Genomic DNA, 21,383 nt, shown 5'->3' with positions numbered 1-21,383 from the left:
AAGGGGGGGAATCCGGGGGTGGGGGGGAGGAAAAAGGCGAAAAAAAAAAAAGCCCTATGCGACTTTCTAGTCACCCTCCTCTCCCCCAGCCCCAGCATCTAGGGGCAGTTCAGGGGCTGGGCTGGTCAAGATCGGAGGCGGCAGCAGCGCCCGGTGGGACCCGACACATGCACACACACGCGCGCACACAGATTGAGATATAGCGAGGGCTCAGAGAGGAGCGAGACAGGAGAGCCCCGTTCCCTGCTCCTCGCTTTCGCAATTTCAAAATCAGCTCGAAATGACCCAGCGAGCGCTGGTTGGTCGGAGCCGCGCTGCTCCATGTTCCCCATTTACATTGAAAAGCCCCAGCTCGCTCCCTGCACAATAGTGGAAGTCCCGAGGAGGCTCCGCGGTTCAGCCGCGGGCAGCAGCGCCGTGGCTGCGGGGTCCCCCCGCCGGGGTGCCCGCCGGAGCCCCTCGCTACGCCTCTGCACCGCCTCGCCGGGAAGCAGCGCACAACAAAGCCCCCCCGCCCCGTCGCCAGGACTCCTTGCAGCACAATACGTACATGTACATGCCTATAACACTATAGATCTGCGGCTCTACGTATCTATGCGATACTGACTTGTGGTTGTTTCCTGGGTCTGCCTCGTCCTCTCTTCTGAGGCTCTGCGGTTGCAGGTTGCTCCTGGGCAGCAGTGGAAGGCTGACCGGGTCCCTCACCTTGTGCACTCATCGTGACTTCTGCTGCTCAGCCTGAAACCAGTCTCTCCAAAGCACCTTGAAGGGGGGGAATCAAAACGAGCTCTTGCTGCTTTTGCTGCTCGCTGCCACCACCACACCGGACGTCCTGGTGCTGCCAAAAAGGAGAAGAGAAGGGGAGGAGGAGGAGGAGGAGGTGATGGTGGTAGTGGTGTTGGTGGTGGTGGAAGAGGAGGGGGAATGAATCTCTCTTACAATTTAGGAATGGTTAGTAACATGAAGCAATTCAAAAGAGGAGAGGTTAAAAAAAAAAAAAGGCAGAGTAAATTGCAGCCCTGGAAATGCAAGGAGAGAGGGAAATAGTCCGAGGGTAGTCGGGAGCAAACCAAGAAGAGGAAAAAAAGTCCTACAAATTGAAAGCAAGTGGTGGCTATCGCGCTTAGATCGGATCAGGACAAATTAAGATAAGACACACTGAAAATGGACTGAGAACACTGCACAATCTTGCCAGAAGCATGCACCCTGGGAAGACGGGGATTTCGGCAGCAGCGGGAGCAGCGCGCAAAAGGAGCGATCATTTAAAAATAATAATAAAACGATTTGGGAGATTGGGAGGGAAAAAAAGGGGGGGGGCGGTCCTGGGTTCGTGTCTGTGATGCGAGCTCCTGGGACTGGAAATATTATTATGCGAGTCCTGCCCACGGACTAAACTAGGATGAGGGTTAAGGGAGGGAAAAAAACCCCAAAACCAACAACAAAAACGAAGGAAAAGAAAAGAAAAGCCACCTTTACCCGTGGGTGGAAAAACCAGGAGGGGGCTGTAGGGAAAAAAAAAGGGGTGGAAAAACCAGGAGGGGGCTGGAAGGAAAAAAAAAAGAAAAAAAAAAAAAGAGAGAGGAGGAGGCAGAGCGAAAACCCGGCGATGGGGGGCTGGCGGTCGGCCAGATAAAACACGAGCAGCACGGCAGCCGGGGCAGCGGCGGCCGAGCGCGCCGCCGCCTCACGTGTCCCGCACCGGCCCGGCCGCGCCGCCACCGCGGCTTTAAAGGGCCAGGCCGGCGGTGCGGCCGCCGGGCGGGCGCTGCCATCGGGGCGCGGGCCCGGCGCCTCGCGAGACGGCCGCCGGCGCGGTAAGATGTGGGCGGTATAACCCGACGGCGGGTCGGAGCTGTCCTGCCGGGCGGGTGACGGCAGGGGAATGACCTTGCGGAGAGCCCTGCCCCGACATTGTTCTTCCTAGGAGCATGGCGGGGCCGCGGGCTGCGCCTCTTGCCGGAGCCCGTAGGCAGGATGTCCAGCACAGCCCTCGCCCTCCGCCCGTGCTCGGTCCGCTCCCGTGCGAGCCATGGTTAGCAGCCCTCCGCTGTGGCCACAAGGAGATGGATGGCCACAACGGCCAGGGAGGACCCCCCTGTCCCTGCGTCCCCCCCACCAAAAAAATGTTCACACCTGGGCTTCATGTGCAGCTTGGGCATTTCCTCCAGCCCCTCTCCTCCCACAAGGTCTTGCACTTTGGCTGACTGCCACCCCTGTAGTAACTGTCTGGTGACATCCTTTCTCCGCTACTCGGGGCTGGACAAGCGCAGGAGAGCGCTCAGAAGGAAAAGTTGCATTATCGTATATAATACTGAAGAGGGCAGAGATACTGCTGCAACACTCCTTGTGCAAGCTATCGAAATACAGCCAGTTTTCTTGACACCTTATAAATTCTGATGTCTACTGATAAATAAGGAAACAGGCAGAAAGTTACTACAATCAAACACATGCAGTCATTGACCAGCAAGGACTGTGCTGAGGAGACAGCTGAGTTATTTTCTATGGAATAGAAAAAGTACACTGCAGACAGATGGGCTAAAGAAAGAGTAATCCTAGAACACTTCTTAAGGCTGAAAATATTGCCAAAGTGTTCTTAATCCAATCACAAGAATCCCAAAGCCTGCTTCACTCCCATCCCCAAAAGCAACCAGCTATGGAAGATAGACACAGTCCACCTGTTCAATCTAACAGCTATCAGAAAAGCCTTGTAGTCCCACTGCATTTTTTTAAAATATTCAGTTCACATCTATTCTATACATCAAAAGAATAAGCTGCTGTATGCCATCAGGATTCCAAATGGAGGTTGTGAAGTCTTTAGTTTAAAGTGCAGCAGCACATGACTTTTATAACATCCATTAATCTCTTTAAAGCATATTCATGTGTCCATTTCTCTGGAAGAAAGTGTTACATGCAATTGGTAAAACCCTGTTGCTCCAAAACATCCGTCCCTACAGAATCATCCTATATGGGCTATTAATTGTATCACTAGTCTTCCCTTGAGCAGTTCTAGTAAAAATGCTATAGTTCAAAGGCTTTTTACATACAGCCATAAGCAAATAATTTTCACATGAGATCAGTATTCCTAAGCCCACTGTTCGAAAGCTGTTCTGGACAAGAAGAGCCTCAATCCTTGCACTGTGCCCAGCACAACGGAGTTTGGGTCTTTCTACAGTCTGACTGCAGATTCACCATCATAAGAATCAGTATCTAAGATCTAAACATTTGGTCTTTCATTTCTTTGAAACCGTCCTGATTCCCTCCTTAACCAAAAGTGCTTAGACAATAAATCAATTCCTTGATATTGATACTCCTTATGGCAACTCTGTGGATACAGAGCTGTCTAGACTCATCAAAAAACTTGTTCTTATGTCATTTATATACAGAGTACCTTAACCCAGGTAAGCAACATGACATCCAGAAGCCAGAAAACCTGACTTCCTCAAGTGGATGATGGAAGCTGGGGAGCCAGAAACAGCTCTTCATTTTTTTCCAGGTTCCTTCCCAAAAGAGATGTGGTAGCTGTTCCTTCCATTGTTCCAATCCATTCTCTGACAGTATAGCTGCATTTGCACAATATTCAGTAAAAACACCAGTGAATACAACTGTATAATTAATCAAAGGGACTACTGCAAAGTCACTGGAGTAGACATGACCTACTTTCCACCACCTTTGGTCTGGGATTGAAGCTTTGGTCTATTAACAGAAGTATTAATTATCAGTGTTTGTTTTGTTTTGTTTTGTTTTCTGGAACCATTCATATTAGTATAGGAAATTTATAGACATAAAATCTGGCCTGATTTCTAGTCTCCATGAGTCTTAAACTCAGGGCATTTCCAGAGAAATCAGAGGAACTTCCTAGAAAATTAAGAAGAAGACAATGAAAAATAATGTGCAGATTTTGCTACCAAACCCAGAACACTTATAAAGAGGCCATTTGTTATTCTGTAATCAATGTGATGGCTTGTAGAGGTTTAACTGGCCTCTCTTCCCAGAGGAGATTTTTTAAACTGTGCATCAGAACAAAAACCAAGGTTGCAGGAAAGTATCTTTTAGAAAGATGGAAAATTGCAGGTTAAATAGGCCTTGGAGAGTATAAATAGCAGCAATAAATAGCTTCCCTTGCTCACTTCTTCATCTATTTCCTTTCTCAAAAACCCACAGATGCAGAAGAAATCATGCTGTATGATCACAGGGAGATGTCACCCACAGACAGCAGCCAAACATAACCCATATATAAGTACAACTAACCCCACCAGTCCGTGAGCTCAGATGGTCGCAACTGACAGTGCTTTACACAAGCAGAGAACTTTATTTTTTACAAGTTGCTACTGAAGGTCTGTGATGCCAGCTGTGTGATAGGAAGCGTGTCCCCAACTTTATAATGCCTGCTCACTATGTACAAAGGAGGGCAGAGTCAGGACACCCCTCTGCTCCGCTCTAGCGGGTCCTGTTTTCTCCATCCTAGTTCTCTTGGAGTGCAAACTGCTCAAAAGGGGCAGTGATAGTAAGTTTAAGGCCTTAGCTCAGGGGAAGCAGCAGTTTTTTAACTCTGAAAGAGATCTCTTGCCAGGAATGGGAGAGCAGATGGTAAAATTCAGAAGAACTTTTTTGACTGTTTCCTCCATATTTCAAGAAGCTTACAGTTCTGCAATGCCTCAGAAAACTCCTTAGAGCCTTGGCCTACCAGGGCTGCAGGCTGCCATGTCTGAAAGGTTGTATTTTGAGTGGATATTTCACTTCTGTGGCCAGATAGGCCACAGATATTTATGAGCTAGAGATACCAAAGATATTTATGTATTTAAAGGCTACAGTGGGTACTCAGGGACCTGGGAATCCTGGTACTCTGCCTCTAGAGAACCAGTCAGTGCAGGAGAAGTACATCTTGCAAACATTGTCTACATTTGTGGGAAAACTTAATTTTTGTTTTTCCCTGGTTCTTTTAGAATGTGCTGCCTGTGGGGATACAAGAGGGAGGAGAAAAGCAGACACATGAACCTTGAGTGCACCTATGAGATGGGCCAGGGTGTATCACCATTCTTGCACTCTTTTCATCCAGCTGGTGGGACCAAGAGTGGCTGCTGCTTCATAATCAGCGACCTGGAGATGGCTCTGAGAATGTTTTAGGGAAGCATGACTGTGACTGACAAAAAAGACCCAGAAAAGAATATTAAGGCTCACTCTCAGGCTTTGTCTGCACTGGGGAATTTCTTCCCTCCTCCAAATTCCCACCATTGCCAATATGAATGCAGCTGCACAATTGTTAGAGATGTTGTGAGGCATAATATATGAGTTTTCATCTAGTCAGCCATTTGCAGTACTGTGTCAATTAACCCTCCTCAGAGCAGGGTTAACTGATACAGTGCTGAAAACGGCTGCTGGAGCTGAAAGCTGTCTATACTAAGGTTCCCATTGTTGCTAACTGGTGCAGCTGCAGTGGAATCAGTCCACGTGGGATTATTTGGTAACAATTCTCCAATAGAAACTGCTTCAAAATGCAACACAGCCACCTAATGGGCCAAAACATGCTTCCACTGCACCTCAACAGCTATGCACCCATGCTGTTGCCATTCATAATGGGATTTCTTTCGGTCCAGAAGGTACTTTCTGCATTTCTGTATTAAGTACTCAGTATTTCATCTCAGCAAACTGGTGTTCCTATCACCCCCATAGAAATGCCTCTGCTCATTGGTTCTTACTAGCTGTGGACTTGAAGATGTGTTGGAGTCAGTTTTCTGTTGGTGTCTTTTCATTGATCCATACACTCAGTCATTCAAGATTTGTGCTTTCATGTGTGGAAACCTTGTCATTTGTTTTTGGTTGTAATTTCTTTGTGCAGATCTAGTTCTTTAATTTGTGGCTGGAATCATAGTTCACTAAGAGTTTTGCTTTTTTCCCGCTTAACAAGTAAAGCCTTTTTTGTGTAGAGCAGCACCATGAAGACTCACACTGCTTTCTGAGGGAGTAAATTTCTATTTTGAATGAGCAGAGGTGGCAGAATCAGTCCCACTTATTTCCATGTACTTTAGGAAGCAGTTATGAAACAGGCTGGTGAAATGGGTGTTTCACCCTCTGCTGAGTAAGACTAATACTTCTGAAAAGCCCCTCTCTATCCTTCTTCTACATCCATGTCCAACACTAACTAAAACATGGAAGTGTTGGTTGGCATTTGTTACACTTTTGAACCACTATTTATCAGACAGATGCTGGCAGTCAGGTTTTTTTAAGTGCAGTTTGCAAGTGTGAAAATGTTGAAGCCTAGGCTCAGCAAAAATCTCAGTGAAGAACTCTAGCTCACTAAAGCCTCTGATTAATGACAAGCAGGTTTCAATTCATGCATGATATCTTATGCAAATACAGAACACAGCTATTTGCAGAATTCTGGGCAACTGCATATGCCTATGAATATCTACAGAGGCTTGACATACCCACCCAGGGAAATGGCAAAGGGGCAGACCCAGAGGAGCTGCAATCCACAGCCTCCCAGCTGTACTGGTGAGCACTAGAGCTTAGCTCAGGGTGTTGGGATGTTGAGCAAAACTGATTTGGCAGAAACTTGGATACAGCTGAGTATTTTGAGAAAGGGGAAAGGAAGTGGCTCACTCTTGCTTCATTCCTGATACGGCTGTGATGGCTGTTTCTCGCTCCCAGAGATCCCTTTGGACACAGGGAGTGGGCACAGTAACTGAACTGCCTGCAAAGCAGGTGTGACAGCTGTCTGTGGAAGGAAGGAGCAGCTCCATACTGACTACCCTTTAGCTCAGGTTGAGCTGTGGGGATGCATGGTAAGGTTGTCAGCTCACAGTTGTCATACAGCTTGGTAAACCTGTTTATATGTTTGCTTAAATGGTTTTCGTTAATCTCCTGAAGGGTTCTTACAAAAATACCAAATAACTCCCATCCCAAATCCCAGTGGAACTGGATTTCTCTTCTCCCTTACCCCTATTCCTTTTCCCTTCAATATTAGGCTCAGTATCTTGCATATGGCTTTATATGAAACCCAGTGATTAAAACTACTTAAGACTGGCTCATTTTTCTCTGCAATGAGTTCAGTTATTTCCTTTTTATACCTTCCAGAATTTACTATACCATATCTAAATATTGGCTGCAGTCCACATGTTTTAGATCATTCTCTATAATGGTCCTGTTGTTATAGAATCCTTTGTGTGTGTGTGTGAGAAAGAGAGAACATGCATATGTGTTGGAAGCAAGACAGGGTGTTTAGAATTGCTTGGAAAGAGAAATCAGGGTATACCAATTCCGTAAGGGATTTCTGAACTGATAACATAAAAGTGATAAAAGTAATTGAGCACTGACATTATAGACCTCCAGTTCATTACCTTCTATGTGTGATAAGTAGTATTTCTGATCCCAAAATGTTACTATCCTATAGATATTCTACCAATATATCACTCATTCAACTTTTGTTGCTATATAATTTTACAGATCAGATTTATTGTTGTCACATTTACTGATTTTTATTTGTATTCTAAGTGTAGGTCCTTTGACTTGAGTCATACGTGTCAGTCAATGGTAAGCTGCATAGAGACTAAACTAAGGCAGCATCTGAAAGTCCTTACTCATAATACCAAAAGCTCATTGCCTGCTGATGACCTGCATGTTCTCTGTACGTTCTTCAGCAGGTAATATGGGTAAATAAATGATCCAAGGAAAAAACAGGAAAAGCATCATTTGTCAAACCATAAGCTTTAACCAAACACTCCAGAAAGTCACAGTGTCCTAATGTATGGCTAGAACTTAGGAGGAGGTAACTGAGAAATGCCTCTCTACTTCCAGGACAAAATTGAAATCAGTAGCCCTGCTGCAGCAGGTGTCTGACTCTTGCCTGTTACTCCACGTGTACAGGATGGATTTAAGTGGCAAACAGACAGGCATGGACTGATTTTGTGTCCAGCAAGTGTGCCCTACCTCACAGCCCATCAGATAAACCAGTTCATGCTCACAGCAGGCTGGGCATCCTCCCAGATGCACTATGGAGTCACAAGAGTGGGGCAAATTTGCTCTCAAATTTCTTTCAACTTCTCATTGTGAACAAGTCTTAAAGGAGCCTGTCAGTGCTGTAAATTCAGACCTCTTTCCCATGTGGAGAAGTTCTCAACCTCCCAGAATAGAACAGATGCAGAAAACCCTGCACTAGCTACTTCACTCATGTCCCACCCTTGTAGGGCCCTGGGCTGGAGATTAGGATATCATTTTCTGCTGGAATGAATTTCATCCAAAGACAGTATACTTAGTTTCTATATATTTTTTTTCCTCCACAAGCTAAGATAAATTTCTGCTTTGGTCCATTAACAATACTTGTATTTTTAATCACAATTATTTTGTACTGTATTTTCTTTGGAAATAACAGTAATACAGTTTATGTGAAATACAAACAAATGAGGGAACCATTTTTACCTAAATGTATGAATAGCATTTTGCAATTTGTCATTGTGATATATTTATCTTTTGAACTTTAAGTGAGCTCAGCTGAAAAAAATGCTTCTCTTCATCACATGACTGGAAAATATATTACACCAGAGAAGAATATTACTGTTTTAGTTTAGAAATTAGAGGCTAAATATAATTTTCCACTATACTTACTTTCACAAAGTATGGAGTAAATTATTTACACTACAGTAAATTCTTAGTACGTATTCCAAAAGGTGGTAAATTCAGCATTCTTACTGCAATTAATGGATATTTTGTGAATGTGTGTGTTAAAACTAAGACCCTTAAGATCTTATGCCTTAAAACCACTCTAATATGGCTAGAACAAAACAAATTTGTCAACAGAATGAAGCCTGGAGGAAGGAAACTAGTACGGAACAGAAAGACACAGACTGGCCAGTGGAGTGACAACAGAGAAGCAGCTGAAGATTTGGGGTTGCTCTCTGTGTGACACCCATCCCCATCTAGAGGGGCAGCGTGTGCTGGTCACTACGGGCAGTCTTTCTAACCAGAACCCTGCACAGACGCAGAGGTGCCTGTGGTTCCCAGCCAGGTGTGCTGCATCGCTGGCTGCAGCGGAGCAGGACGGCGCAGGAGCTCCATGCGCAGGAGCTCCATGCACAGGAGCTCCATGCACAGGAGCTCCATGCCCGCTGGCTTCCCTGCACACCAGGGCATCAAGTTACTCCCGCTCCTGAGCTGCCCCAGCACACCGGGCTGCAGGGTGCAAGCTGCAGCCACAGCAGCAGTCCTTCGGCCCGTGCCTCGCTGCCTTTGCTCCCTGCGTGGCTGGGGAGCCAGGACAGGGCCGGCTGCAGCCCAGAGCAGCGCTTCCAGCAATGGCAGCTGCTCCCAGGCACCATTTTGCCCAGGGGTCATTTTGCTGTCACATCCCAGACGTGTAACCCTCGTGCGATGGGAGAGCAGCCAAGCAGCCATCAGCAAAGGCTGGGGCCGGGTGGGAGCTGTGGCTGCTGCCAGAACAATTCATCTGACACACAACCCGTTCCTTACATGCTCCAGAGCTGTACCCAGGGAAGAAGGCTGTGGGAACGGGCTGTGGGCCTGATAAATTGTCCCACCTGCCACAAAAGCTGGCGCTCCAGAGGATGAGAACCTGTTTCCTACAGTGTACAATCATCATGTTTCAAACCTGTCGTGCTTCTTTGATAATTGGGCTGCTTTTTGTCCATTTTCCCTGTGTGCATATATGGAGTGCAAAGGAAGGTCCAGGGCTTATAGCATCAGTTGGGAACTCAGGAAATGGAGACAATTCCTGTTCATTCTTGCCTGACCTAGGGCAAACCACATACACACAACAACTTGGAAGTGTTTGGATATCTACCTCCCACTTAGCCAAGCAAGAATGAAAATCTGTGCCCTATCAGGAAAACACAGATGTGAATATTCCCTATCTTCCAGGGCCATTATGAAGATGAAGACATTTCTAGTATACAGAAAAAAGGGTAATGGCAGTCATTCAAAAATCATATATATGAGAAAGGGGAGTGCAAACATAGAGGAAAAGTTGCATGGTTACCTAAGGCAAAGAAACATCTTTAGATGTTTTCAGTTGTGGCTCAGATTTGGTAAAAATATGTTTAACAAATCTTTATACTTAAAAGCTCTGTCTGAAAACATTCCTAATCTTTTATTTATTTTTTTGAATAATGATATCAGTAAGAGACCATTATATAATCACAAGAAAATTAAAGCTCTCCAGGGCATGATCTTAGCTGTGTAATTAATGAAGGTGCTTAAAAGTACAAAGTGAACCTGAAGCAAAATTTGTACCAGAACCACACCTCATTATGTTTTGCTGCTTAAGTCTGTCATAAATAGAGATGTTTATTACACATCTGCCATTTAAAGTACTTATTACATGCAGTGTTATATTTTATTTAGATTTAAAAATTTAAAAACACATGATGACAAGCTGTGTTACTATTAACACATGCCTGAGGGGCCAGGCTGCACATGCACATTGTGCCTTAGGTTATATTACAGTTCATTCACTTCAGAGTTACAAATCATTTACAGAAGTATATTGTGTAATTAGTGTGCCCAATTTCAGTCCATGGAGTTTCATTGGTGTGAAAGAACAATCAAGCCCTGTATATCCATTCACATTTATTAGGCCAAACTTTGTAGTCTGTCCTTGGAGCATCATTCCTTCCTCTGCTTTCAACAGCAAATGGCATTAAAATCTCCAGAACTTCCCAAAGCAAAAGCAGTTATTTACTTTCCATAGGATTTTTTTTTCCTTTGAGACAGAACTGACTCCAGTGTATGGGCAGAAAGGGCAAGAGATGGTGCACCAGTTATATGCTTCATAATTCTCTCTTCTTCAGGTTTCTTTTCCTGAACAGACTGCCCTCCTGGACTAGCTCCAGGGCTGGCTTTGAAGAAATCTTTCACAGAAAATTATCTTGTCCATAGTGCAGAAAATTGTGTCATTTATCTCACTTATGAGACAACTTGGAATTTACTGACAATATTTTTCAAGCACTTTTTCTTGCACTTTTGAAGTAGTACTTAGTACCCTAGTTCTAACTAAGGTCCTAAGTTAGGATCCTTAGATCCTTCTAACTAACTATTTTACTTACTGATGGAAGGAAAAACACACATATTAACACAATATAATCCTCTTCATATTATCCAAAATAGCTTTTCCATACAGCAATTGAATACGCAGAAGTCCAGCGGCAGTTCCTGGGTATATTTCTGTGTGACTGAATATGTATAACAAGTAATGCCTCAGAGATTCTCAGCTCACCTGTAGAATAAAATTCTGCATTACCTGATAGGTTAAAATGAACACAAGAAATTTTACACAGATTGAGGCAGAGTATTGTTTATCCTACCTACTGAAAGACAATATTTCATATTTATGGGAAAAGATAAATGTTTTAATGTGGGAAGGTGTTTGCAGGGTATATTTACTTGATTTTGGTCCACTTTTTTATATTTTACAAAATAGCCAAAAGCAAGCCACTACAAACAAGAACTGCTAAAATATACGCAACATACACAGTCTTTAGTGTCTAAATGTATAGTCTGTAAAGAGAAATAGCTCTACAAAAATATTAACTATGAATTTAAAAACCAGAAAGTTTGAGTTTTTTCTTCATCCTCAAAGTAAAATGTTTAAATTTCTGTCAGTCTAGTAATGAATGTTTTAAATAGAAGCATAAAAGTCACAATTTCATATAGAATTATTTATAACAGAGTATCTTATATTTACTAAAGGTTAGAATAGGTGCTACATCCATATTAGAATTGTACAAGTAGTAACTGTAATTTGATTTCTGACAATGTATAAGGGAATATTTGTGCAGTAACATCAGTACAGATGCTTCCATTGAATTGAACAGGATTCTTGGAGTGTGAATTACAAAGAAATCCCAAAAATCTAGATGCCAGATGTTTGAATGTTGGTTTATTGCAAGAGTGTATGTCCTTTAAAACAGAATATAATTATCTGGAATTATACTGTTTGACAGATTGAACACTTTCCTAAATGCATGAACTTTGTGTGAAGTAAAAAAAAATATTAAAAATTTATGGAACATTCATGCATTAATTGGCATAACTAAATAATGGAATAACAGAGCTGCATGAAATACAATACTCTCCTATTTCCAAAAGTCTCTCTCACTCCAACCAAGACAGCTTATTTTCACTGAGAATTCAATACTTCATAGGCTCAGTGCTTTGGCCAGGACCCAGCTGAGTAGGTAATTCTGTTCTTTTCAGTGGAGTTACTCACATGCCTAAAATTAAGAAGGAGATTATGTACTTTGATGGACAGAATGCAGAATACTCCAGTTCTTTTCAGAGTCTCATCAGCAGGCTGCATATGTTGACACTTTGAATTTTGTTTTGCAGTATAGGGCTGCATAGATTTGAAAAGTAGAATCAGGAGGGAAACTAATGAAACAAGGAATAAGGAGTTGAAATTCATCTGAGTTTTGATCCTAAAGTGACCACCAGACTGTTTTTGTAAGATTCTGCCACTGCTGCAGTCATCAGAGAAGTCAACTGAAACCATCTTAGTTTTGAAGGTAAGTGCTATTTGTATTGCATTACATTAACATTTAGGGCAAGCTGCACAGCTCTACTAATTTTGCAGGGACACTGTAATCTCAATACAGGGATAGTGTGAGGAAGACAGCAGAGTACAGGGATATTTAGGAAAGATAATTTCATTCTGAAGTCATGATTTGATAATTGATTTTGTTCAGTGGGAAGAACAACCTTCTCAGAATTGTATGCTTTTAAAAGAAGCCCCACTATGTCTTGAAAAATGGATGGCTCTCCATCAGCAATCATATTAAGCCTGTCCTTCTAAGGAAACAATCCACTAACTTCAACCATACTTGAAAAAACAAAATCTAAAAAATAATTAGGCTCCTACAAGTAGCTAAGGGAGATCTACATGAATACTCCAAGAGAAGGAAAGTTGGGCAGAATTCAGGTGCAATAGGTTAAATTTGAGAGTAGCCCTTTATCTAATCATTACAAATGATTGACTGGTCATTCAGAACACCCAAACTTGCTGCAAAACTCCTCTGTTTGTCTGGTAGAGAAAGTCAAATGTGGGACTGTTCCCAGCAAAAAGGAGGAGGAAAACCAGAGGATAACCAACACCTACAGGGAGTGTGTTCAGGCTTAATTAGATATTCATAGAGCAGTGTGCATGGATGCTCCCAATTTAGAAGGCAGGTGGAGCTTTAGAAGGCAGGTGGAAAGATACAGAACCCTGTGGCAGAGCAGGAGTGTGGGAAACAGTATGAATGAAGCAAAATGGGATTCAAGTGGTCGGTGTTCATGGGTAGGAACTCCAGTTATAGAAAGTACTTTTTTTCACATTTAAAACAATAGAACAATACACACTGAAGAAACAGTTATTAGATACAAGAAATATGATGTTGGGAAAAGTAATAAAAAGGAGATAGAGGAAGTTATTAAAAAGGAGTATTAAGAGAAGCCAAACCACGTTTATGTGCTAATTTCCTCTAAGAAATTTTACAGTGTTTGAAAACTAAAAATTGCTTTTTGGAAGCAACTATCAAGTGTTCTCATGGATTCCCACGGAACAATACTCTGAGACATGATGGACAATACAACATAGTGAACGGGTAGACAGACACAGGTGCAGAGTTACTGGCAGCTCTGCTCTGAAAGCAGATCCTTCATTCTCATTGTGGGTTTATTATTAACACGCGTTTCCGCTTTCCAATGAGTTTTACATTTTTATTTACTTTGGGAACACTGCTCATGTTCCTGAGATGTTATTTTGAAAGAAGATGCCTCAAATTCAATTAGAAGAATGGCACCTCAAAGATATATTCTTTTGCATGTTTGTCTTATCTCTTTTGCAGAGAGAGGCATCCACAAGAAGAACTGAGTCTCCTTCCTTCATTTATATTGCAAAGGGTTTTAGCACAACAGTGGAATAAATTCCTTAGACAAAAAAATACTGCCTCTCCTGACAGTTTAGAAGATGTTAATATCTTGGGGCCAAAATTTAAAGTTTTAACTTGATTCTTATTCTTCCACTCCTTGGGTAGAACTTCATATGTTTTAACAGTTTTGCCTAAGGCAAAACCTCAGGATTCAACTCTTAGAGAACAGCAAGTATCTTAAAAATAATCCTAAATTCAAGTAAGATCCTTCAGGCCGAAACTATTCCAGGATCTACAGGAGAGATCATCATAAGTCTTTAAGCAAAAAACTGAAACATCATTATTTAAGCCTGGGAACACTGTTTTAAAGCAACACTCTTTGATGTTCTAGAAAAATGTAAACAAAAGATGTAATTTGTGAGGTTGATAATTGATCAAGTTTTCAGAGTGCAAAATAGCCCTACAGGAATCTGGTAGAAGTATCTGAAATTACTGTAGGGAAGAAACTTGATCTTATTTTAAACGTAATTAAAGCCTTCTGCATCTCCACAAAACCTCCAAAACCCTGGGGATCTCTGATGGTTTACCCTCTGGGGAGAACACACAGATATGAATTTTAATAGTGTCTTTTGGTAATGTGGTGGATAAAGACAAATTGATTACAGCAGTCTGGAAAAAAGCAGGTGATGTGTTACCAGGGCCATTGGGTTCTTGTTTTCCCAGACATGGTGAGGGCCACCCAGATTGTAAAAGAAAGCTGATATCTTTAAAAACTTGATTTGGGGCTTGATATGGCATTCTTATTTCCGGATACACTGGATTATATCAAAAGAAAAATAAGACGTATGATACAGATTCTGTTCTTGTGTACACTAAAGCAAATCTAGGCTAAAACTTCTGACACCAATGGATTTGCCTCAGATTTATGCCCAATAGAAGAGCAGTACTGTCCTTCTTATTGTAATGTCTATCATTATTATCTGACAAGCACTGTGAAACCGAAAAAGAGTAAAAGTCTGAGAAATCTGAACTTTGCAATAAGTGTTTCTACAAATTTGCATGGAATACCAAATAGAATATTCTTGTAGAAGTCCCTTATGATGATATTTGTGCGTGGTTGCAGAGGACGTGGTTATTTTAATTTTGTTTCCAAGAGAAACTAGGTGTGCATTCTGATGGGACATAAAGTGAGTTTGTAGTGACAACTGTAGGCTCCTTGCACTCTATTTCTTTCTACATCATTTGGAGTTATACTATTACAATTAGAGAAAGACATATTAACTGAAAAGACAATTCAATAACATGCCTGAATATCACAGCAGATGGAAAGATGAATGCCAGTCCTATTGTTCAATTATCTATCCTTGAACTTTGTCTAATTTTGCTGATTGTTATTTGGTACATGTGAATATACACATATCAGTTCAAGTTTGCACATATGGATCAGCTTGACATTTGATCTGCTTTCAGATCTAGGCACTTTTCAGTACCATAGGTATCTCTGCAGCCTGCCACAGAGCCATGAACTTGGTGTGCTGGGGAGCCTCACTCCTTCCAGTATTCCATATTAGCCTTGCTTTGAAAAGGACATGGACTCAATACAAATACAAACTAATTGTTCCTACAGACGTGTGGCCCTGGAAAGCTCTGCTGAGCTGCATCTAACTGGAAAAAATAAAACACCTCTTTCTGTGCCATGGGAAAGCCAAAAACTTTGCTTTTTCAGATGCACAGGGTTGTCCCTTAACTGGGCTAGAAATGAGGTAAATAATTTAAAACAACCACAAAGAGAGAAATCCTGAGTGGTCATCCTGTCTGTCAAGACTGTTTATATTTCTAAGTTAATGTTAAGTAGTCCTCACCCAGATCACAGCACCTACACTGAAAACAGCAAGTGGAACTTCCTTAACCACTAGAATGAAGTCACGCTTGGCCTTAGATTCTTATTTACATTTTGCAATGGCACAACCTTTACAGAAAGAATAGAGAAAGCCCGTCTTCTCCCTCATTCCAGTAATCTTCAATCTGGAAGTTAGACTGCCCTGCCAGCAGAGCTGGGGATTGACCCAGGTCTTTTGTGTTGAAAGTGCATGCTCAAAGCATTATATCAAAGGCAAGATGGCAAGGCTACCAGAACTGGAGCCTTGTTTCAGGAGATAAATGAGCTGTGCTGGGTCCTGAAGAAAGGACTCTTGATATCCTTCTTCAAGAAGTGCCAGGCTGCAGATGCAGAGTGAATGGAAAGAGCTCCTAGAGGAACAGGCTTTATGAGATCCACGGGGAAGCAGGTGTACAGTATTACCCATGTCCTTAAAATGTCTCAACTGGCCAATTCCAAGCTTCTAGAGCAGGTTAACTTGTCAGCTGTTCTGAAAGCCAGCTCTTCCCCTACTGCAGAGGGAGCATGAGCATCTAGCACAGAGCGAGCGCCAAGGAGCAGATGTCAGAAGGCTGGTGTTGCAACAATTAACTTTTAGGCACTTGAATCCTCACTGAATCTGACCTTCTGCATCTGTGAACCACTTTGGAAACCAAACCACTAGCCTAAATTCTTCAGGTCTTGCAGAATGGTGCCTGCATACCTGAAAGGATCGAGGTTATTCACCTTGCATTTACAAAGGGTGTGCTGGCTTAGCTGCCCATGTCTACAAGTTGTAGGTATCCCAGGTGTCTGGCTGCATTCCTCTGTCCACCCAAGGAACATGAGATACAAATAGGCAAATATTTAATTTTATTTGATTTGGGGTTTTCTGTGCAAGGTCTGAAATTACACAGGTCTGTAATGGAGACTTTTCTTCTGAATTACAAGCCAGTGATATACCTTTATATCAATACTATTAATTTATCCAAATAGGTGCTAAAAAGGCTTAGCTGGTATGATACAAGTTAGTATCAATCTTTTGATCCAAAGCTCATTTTATTGTATATTTTAAAATAATATTATATTATGCAACTCTCAACCTGCATCAATCTTTCTCCTCAATAAAATACAATATAGTAATTCACCTCTAGAACAGCAGAATGTTTTCATCTTGTAATAAGCATCAGTGCACGGTAAACAAAGAGATGATGATGTTTTCCTACACAACAGAGTGAGTCTTTCACATAAGAAGTTGGGAGAGGACACTGTTAGGCACACAGAAATTCTGTAAGAACAGATGTTGATGTCTTTTCTGATAGATTTATAAGACTGGGACTTACTGGCTTCAGAGAGTGACTCAAAAACCAATCAAGACCAATTGAAGTGATACTATGTAATATCTGTTTGTCATATACTTATATATCATGGTATGATTTTACAGCTTATTTGCAATCTAGCAGAGTTTATACAATTAAAACAATGATCAGTTAATATAGTATGACGACAAAAACCTACACAATAAAAGTGTCTCCATGACTTCTAGATGCAAGGATATAGATTTCCCACAGAGTTGTGGCAGAGTCTGTAAATTACACTGTTTGTTTTTTTCCTTCTTTCTTATTTTGCTGTTGAGATGAAACATTAACTAGTTTCTTCTATCCCATTCCAGCCCTGGATAGCTGTACTCATTACAGAGCTAACCATAATATGCTAGCATCTAGGCTGCCATTTTTCGGTGATGTTAGTGATGTTGCTGGAAACACTGACAAGAACTACCACACCATGGCTTAGAATTATCAGAAAGTAACTGAGCAACATGCATATTGATGTGGAGTACAATCCCATCTCCCAGAAGGCCACTGACTGATGAAGGATCACAAACCCAAACAGAAGGAAGCTTCAAGTCAATTTACTGGCATATAATGCTCCCTGTGCTTAATTGTTTATATCAAATACTGGTAACTTCCAATAGAATAAGTTCAGCTTCACAAGTTGAGGGTTTGTAGTTCTACAGCTCTCGGTCTTTGTTCAGTATTTTAAACTGAATATATATAGTTGTAACCATCTAGTTGCTTTCTTTGTGCTTGCTAAGTTCATGGTCTGAAACTTGCAGCAATCAGTTCCTTTACCTAGCTGCTTACCACATTAAGTCATATTGCAAAATCCATTCACATTTGAATAACCTTCAGTTACACCGAGAGAGTAGGCATCATATTTGTCTTCCCAGCACTGTTCACTACAGCCTGCAAAAAGACACAATAAACAGTTCCTGTCTTGTAATTTGCCTTAGCTGGATCTCCCATCTGACAGACCTTCCAAGGAATTACCCAACTGTGCCCTGCTTTCTTGCCTTTATCGCTCAGAGTTCAGATTTGATCAACCTATCAGTCGCTTTGACAAGCTACAATAAAGGGGAAAAAAGCCACACAGCTATAATTACACATTGCTCTTTCTAAAAATGTGACCAACTTTCAAATGCTATCCAACATGTGAGAAACTCACTGGCTTAACAGTACTGCTGCCAGAAAACTAGCAGGAGCAAAATTAGCCAGCTGAGAATATTAATGAACTTCAAGAGAGAGAACTGGAGACCTGTCTTCGAAGAGAGCAGCAGAAATAATACAGTTCTGTAGTATGGTTCTCCCGTGATGAACTTGCTGTTCCAAAAGGCAGTATACTTTCAGAGCCTGGCAAAGCTGGCAGAAGGAAACATCCAGTCAAAGCCTGTAACTCAGGACCAAGTTTTCCAACTGCTTGGGCAGCTTCTGACTTGTACAGGTAACAGTGAAGAGCAGTGGATTCATATTTCACAGAGCTCAGGTACAATGCAAACACTGATGAGGGTCTCCTGAGAATAATTTGTGGGGTTTTCATGTACTTTTTTTTCTCTTTAACAATACTGGCAGTAATCTGCAAGGAGGTCTTTGCTCCCTGTGGAACTTTTTGACTGGTTTCTGTTTACAGAATCAAAATCAGAATCAGTGTGGAGAGATAGGGAAAGCACGAAAACTGAGGCAGAGCAAACAGCAAACAGGTAATTACCAACCCTTGCTGGTACCAAACAAAACCTTTCCCATTAGCTGTTGTTTACTCCCCCTATGTAGTAGGTGCTCTGTCTCTCATTTTTCACAATCCTATAGATGAGTTAACTGAGGATCTATCTCTATAAAATAGGGAATCCATTTTAGTAGGTTGACTGAGTTAGTTGGCTAGTCCTCCCATTGGAGCAATTTGCTAACAGCAGGAGTGTATCCAGCAAAATGTAGCTCTTCACACAGACCTCCCAAGTTGTCCCATCTCTCCATCAGAGAAACTTTTGTGAGGCCTGGGGAAGGGAGAGTCCTTCTGTAAAAATATAAATAAAAATGCCATGTCTAGGTGGAACCCTGGAAAAATTCCATGGAAGACTACCTCATTATGAACTCTTTTCCTACACACTGTACACTAATCTGAAATATTAAAGAGCAAGGCAGAATATTAATGGAGAAAGCAGAGAGCCTTCAAGTAAGTGGGATCTGGACTCATTTGCTTTTGCTTTTTCAGATTATCTAGGAGATATTTGGTGAGAGATACAGCTGCTGTGCCTCATTTTCTCCACAGAAAATAAAAATTAATTAATGCCAGTGATGTGCCTCCCAGAACCATCCGGACAGATAATTTACTAGGATTTACAAAAATCTGGTAAGGAGGAGTGATGTATTTTTAAAATAAATAAAGTAAGTGTGGCTCACACTCCAAATGGCTAGTGCAATACACAGAACAAGGATTAGCCTGTAAGCATAATCCTTAACATTATTCTGTACGATGTGCAGTATCCTGCTTGGAGATGCTATCTTCTTGTCAGCACTTTTCTTCAAAATAGTTACACTATGAAATTTACCTCAAAGCAGCTGACTGAGCAGGAATTGAATGTGTTTGGTTGGCAATTGTTTTGAAGGTTTCTCAGCCTTGATAGTTCCCCCAGAGAACTGCATTTGCTTTAGGCAATCCTTAAAGCTAGCAAGAGGAGAGGTACACAAAGGCAGTTTTGATGCTGTTAAAATGGTTATATTGGGTTGTGCATTTGACTTGGCTTTCAGGAGAGAATAAAATGGTTTATATGGGCTTGGGTGAGAGAACGACTTAAAAGTGCAAGTTATGCACCTGGACTATTAAGCTATTTGTCCCTGTGTTCTTTAATACCTGGCTTCTGTGTCCAAAAACACACACAGGAGTATTTTCAGGCTTGGGATATATTATAGTCTCTCATCAGTTAAACAAGTGGGACTGAAAAATACCAGGTTCTTACTATTTCTTTTCTCTAATGCCTGTTTCAATAGAGATATGAGTTCTGGGAGCACTGTATGACTTCATGCTTTTTTTTTCCAGAAGTAATGATAAAGAAGTAACATGAAAGACTAGCCCAAACAAAATCTTTGGACTAGGAGATGAACCAGATAAAAGACATACATTTCCCAATTCATTGCTATTTGTGCTTGCGAATTTTTGGCAAAGCAAGTGCTCCCTTGAGTTCCCAGATGCCCTATTTAATTGGAAATCTTAAAGGCATAACCCAAAGTTATCTTAAAGGCATAACCCAAAGTATGGGCAATGTTTCATGAACAAAGGAAATAGGAAAATATCATATATTAATCACCATTTCTGAGTGCAAGAACGTTTTAAATTCATTTTGGTTTATATTTAAGAAAAAATTTGCATGCAAACTTGCCAGGATGTATGTTGGTCAAAATGTATTGTGCTCCCCTAGAAGGAGCCAGGGAGGGAGAATATAAACTGCAACATTCCCTGGGCTTCTGCAATATTGCATCTGCTCTCAATTAAAGTGAGATGTGGTTTCTAGGGACTGTATCTATGGTATTTATCTTAGAACCATATTTTTTTATTATTTTGAAATGATTTTATGAATTGCAATTGTAGCTTAAATAAAGGCGTGTTACAGTAGTGACCATATTGTCTGCATATTCCTTCTGTTGAGAATCCCAATACATATCATGTTACTGTCAGAGATTTAAGGAACAGCTATCTATGAAGTACCAGGACATGAACAAGACTTAAATAATTAAATCCACTACATCCACAGCAGACAATCTCTATTGAGGAACAAAAGGAGGGAAAATGTACATGCTTTCAAAAGCCTAGAGAAAGACACCTGGCAAACCACTGTCACCAGGTTCTGCACAGTGGAAAACAAATACAGACAAGCCTTGCACGTAAAACTCTAAACTTTAAATGCATAAAATGGGGTTTCATCCAGCTGCATTTCTTTTTCCATCCCCCTTCCTCTGAAGCCAATGGGGAACTTCCATCTCAGTCAGTGACCAGCTCAAGCATTAACATGCAAGGACCAAAAAAGGACATTCTGTTTAAGAAGGATAAAATCGACTAATAAATTCTAATTCAATCCCAAATAGTTCCCAGAAACAGGTCTATTCATACTTGCCATGTGAAATCACTGCTCGCAGCATATGGCCAGCTGTCAGATGACCTGTGTTACGGCATGTTTCTGCTCTTCCCTGCCTCTGAATGGTTTGTTAATATTTACCAGCTTTGTGTGAAAGGGATGGTCATAGCCAAAATTCATTCCCTCTGCCCTTTCTCTTGTCAGCACTGCCAAATTGTTACCCCTCCTCTCTGGTTTATGGTACAACCAGATAGCTCTGCTAGCT

General features: G+C 41.6%; 1 protein-coding gene across 2 annotated transcripts in view; it reads right to left on the bottom strand.

Annotated features, from left to right (window-relative positions):
• Positions 1-21,383, bottom strand: part of HMGA2 (high mobility group AT-hook 2) — a 142,665-nt gene that overhangs the window by 108,051 nt on the left and 13,231 nt on the right. The window contains exons 1-2 of one of the 2 annotated variants that reach the window (XM_039704221.1): positions 2,134-2,168; positions 608-838 (exon numbers count right to left, since the gene is read on the bottom strand). In XM_039704221.1, the coding sequence (XP_039560155.1) occupies positions 608-718 (111 nt within the window). In that variant the 5' untranslated portion in view covers positions 719-838; positions 2,134-2,168. Of the gene's footprint in view, positions 1-607; positions 839-2,133; positions 2,169-21,383 lie in introns of those variants that run through there. The other variant, XM_039704220.1, reaches the window with a different exon arrangement.

This window comes from Passer montanus, unplaced genomic scaffold (assembly GCF_014805655.1).
Source record: "Passer montanus isolate IOZ18808 unplaced genomic scaffold, ASM1480565v1 scaffold17, whole genome shotgun sequence".
Classification (NCBI taxonomy): domain Eukaryota; kingdom Metazoa; phylum Chordata; class Aves; order Passeriformes; family Passeridae; genus Passer; species Passer montanus.
This window is presented reverse-complemented; position numbering and strand designations above follow the sequence as displayed.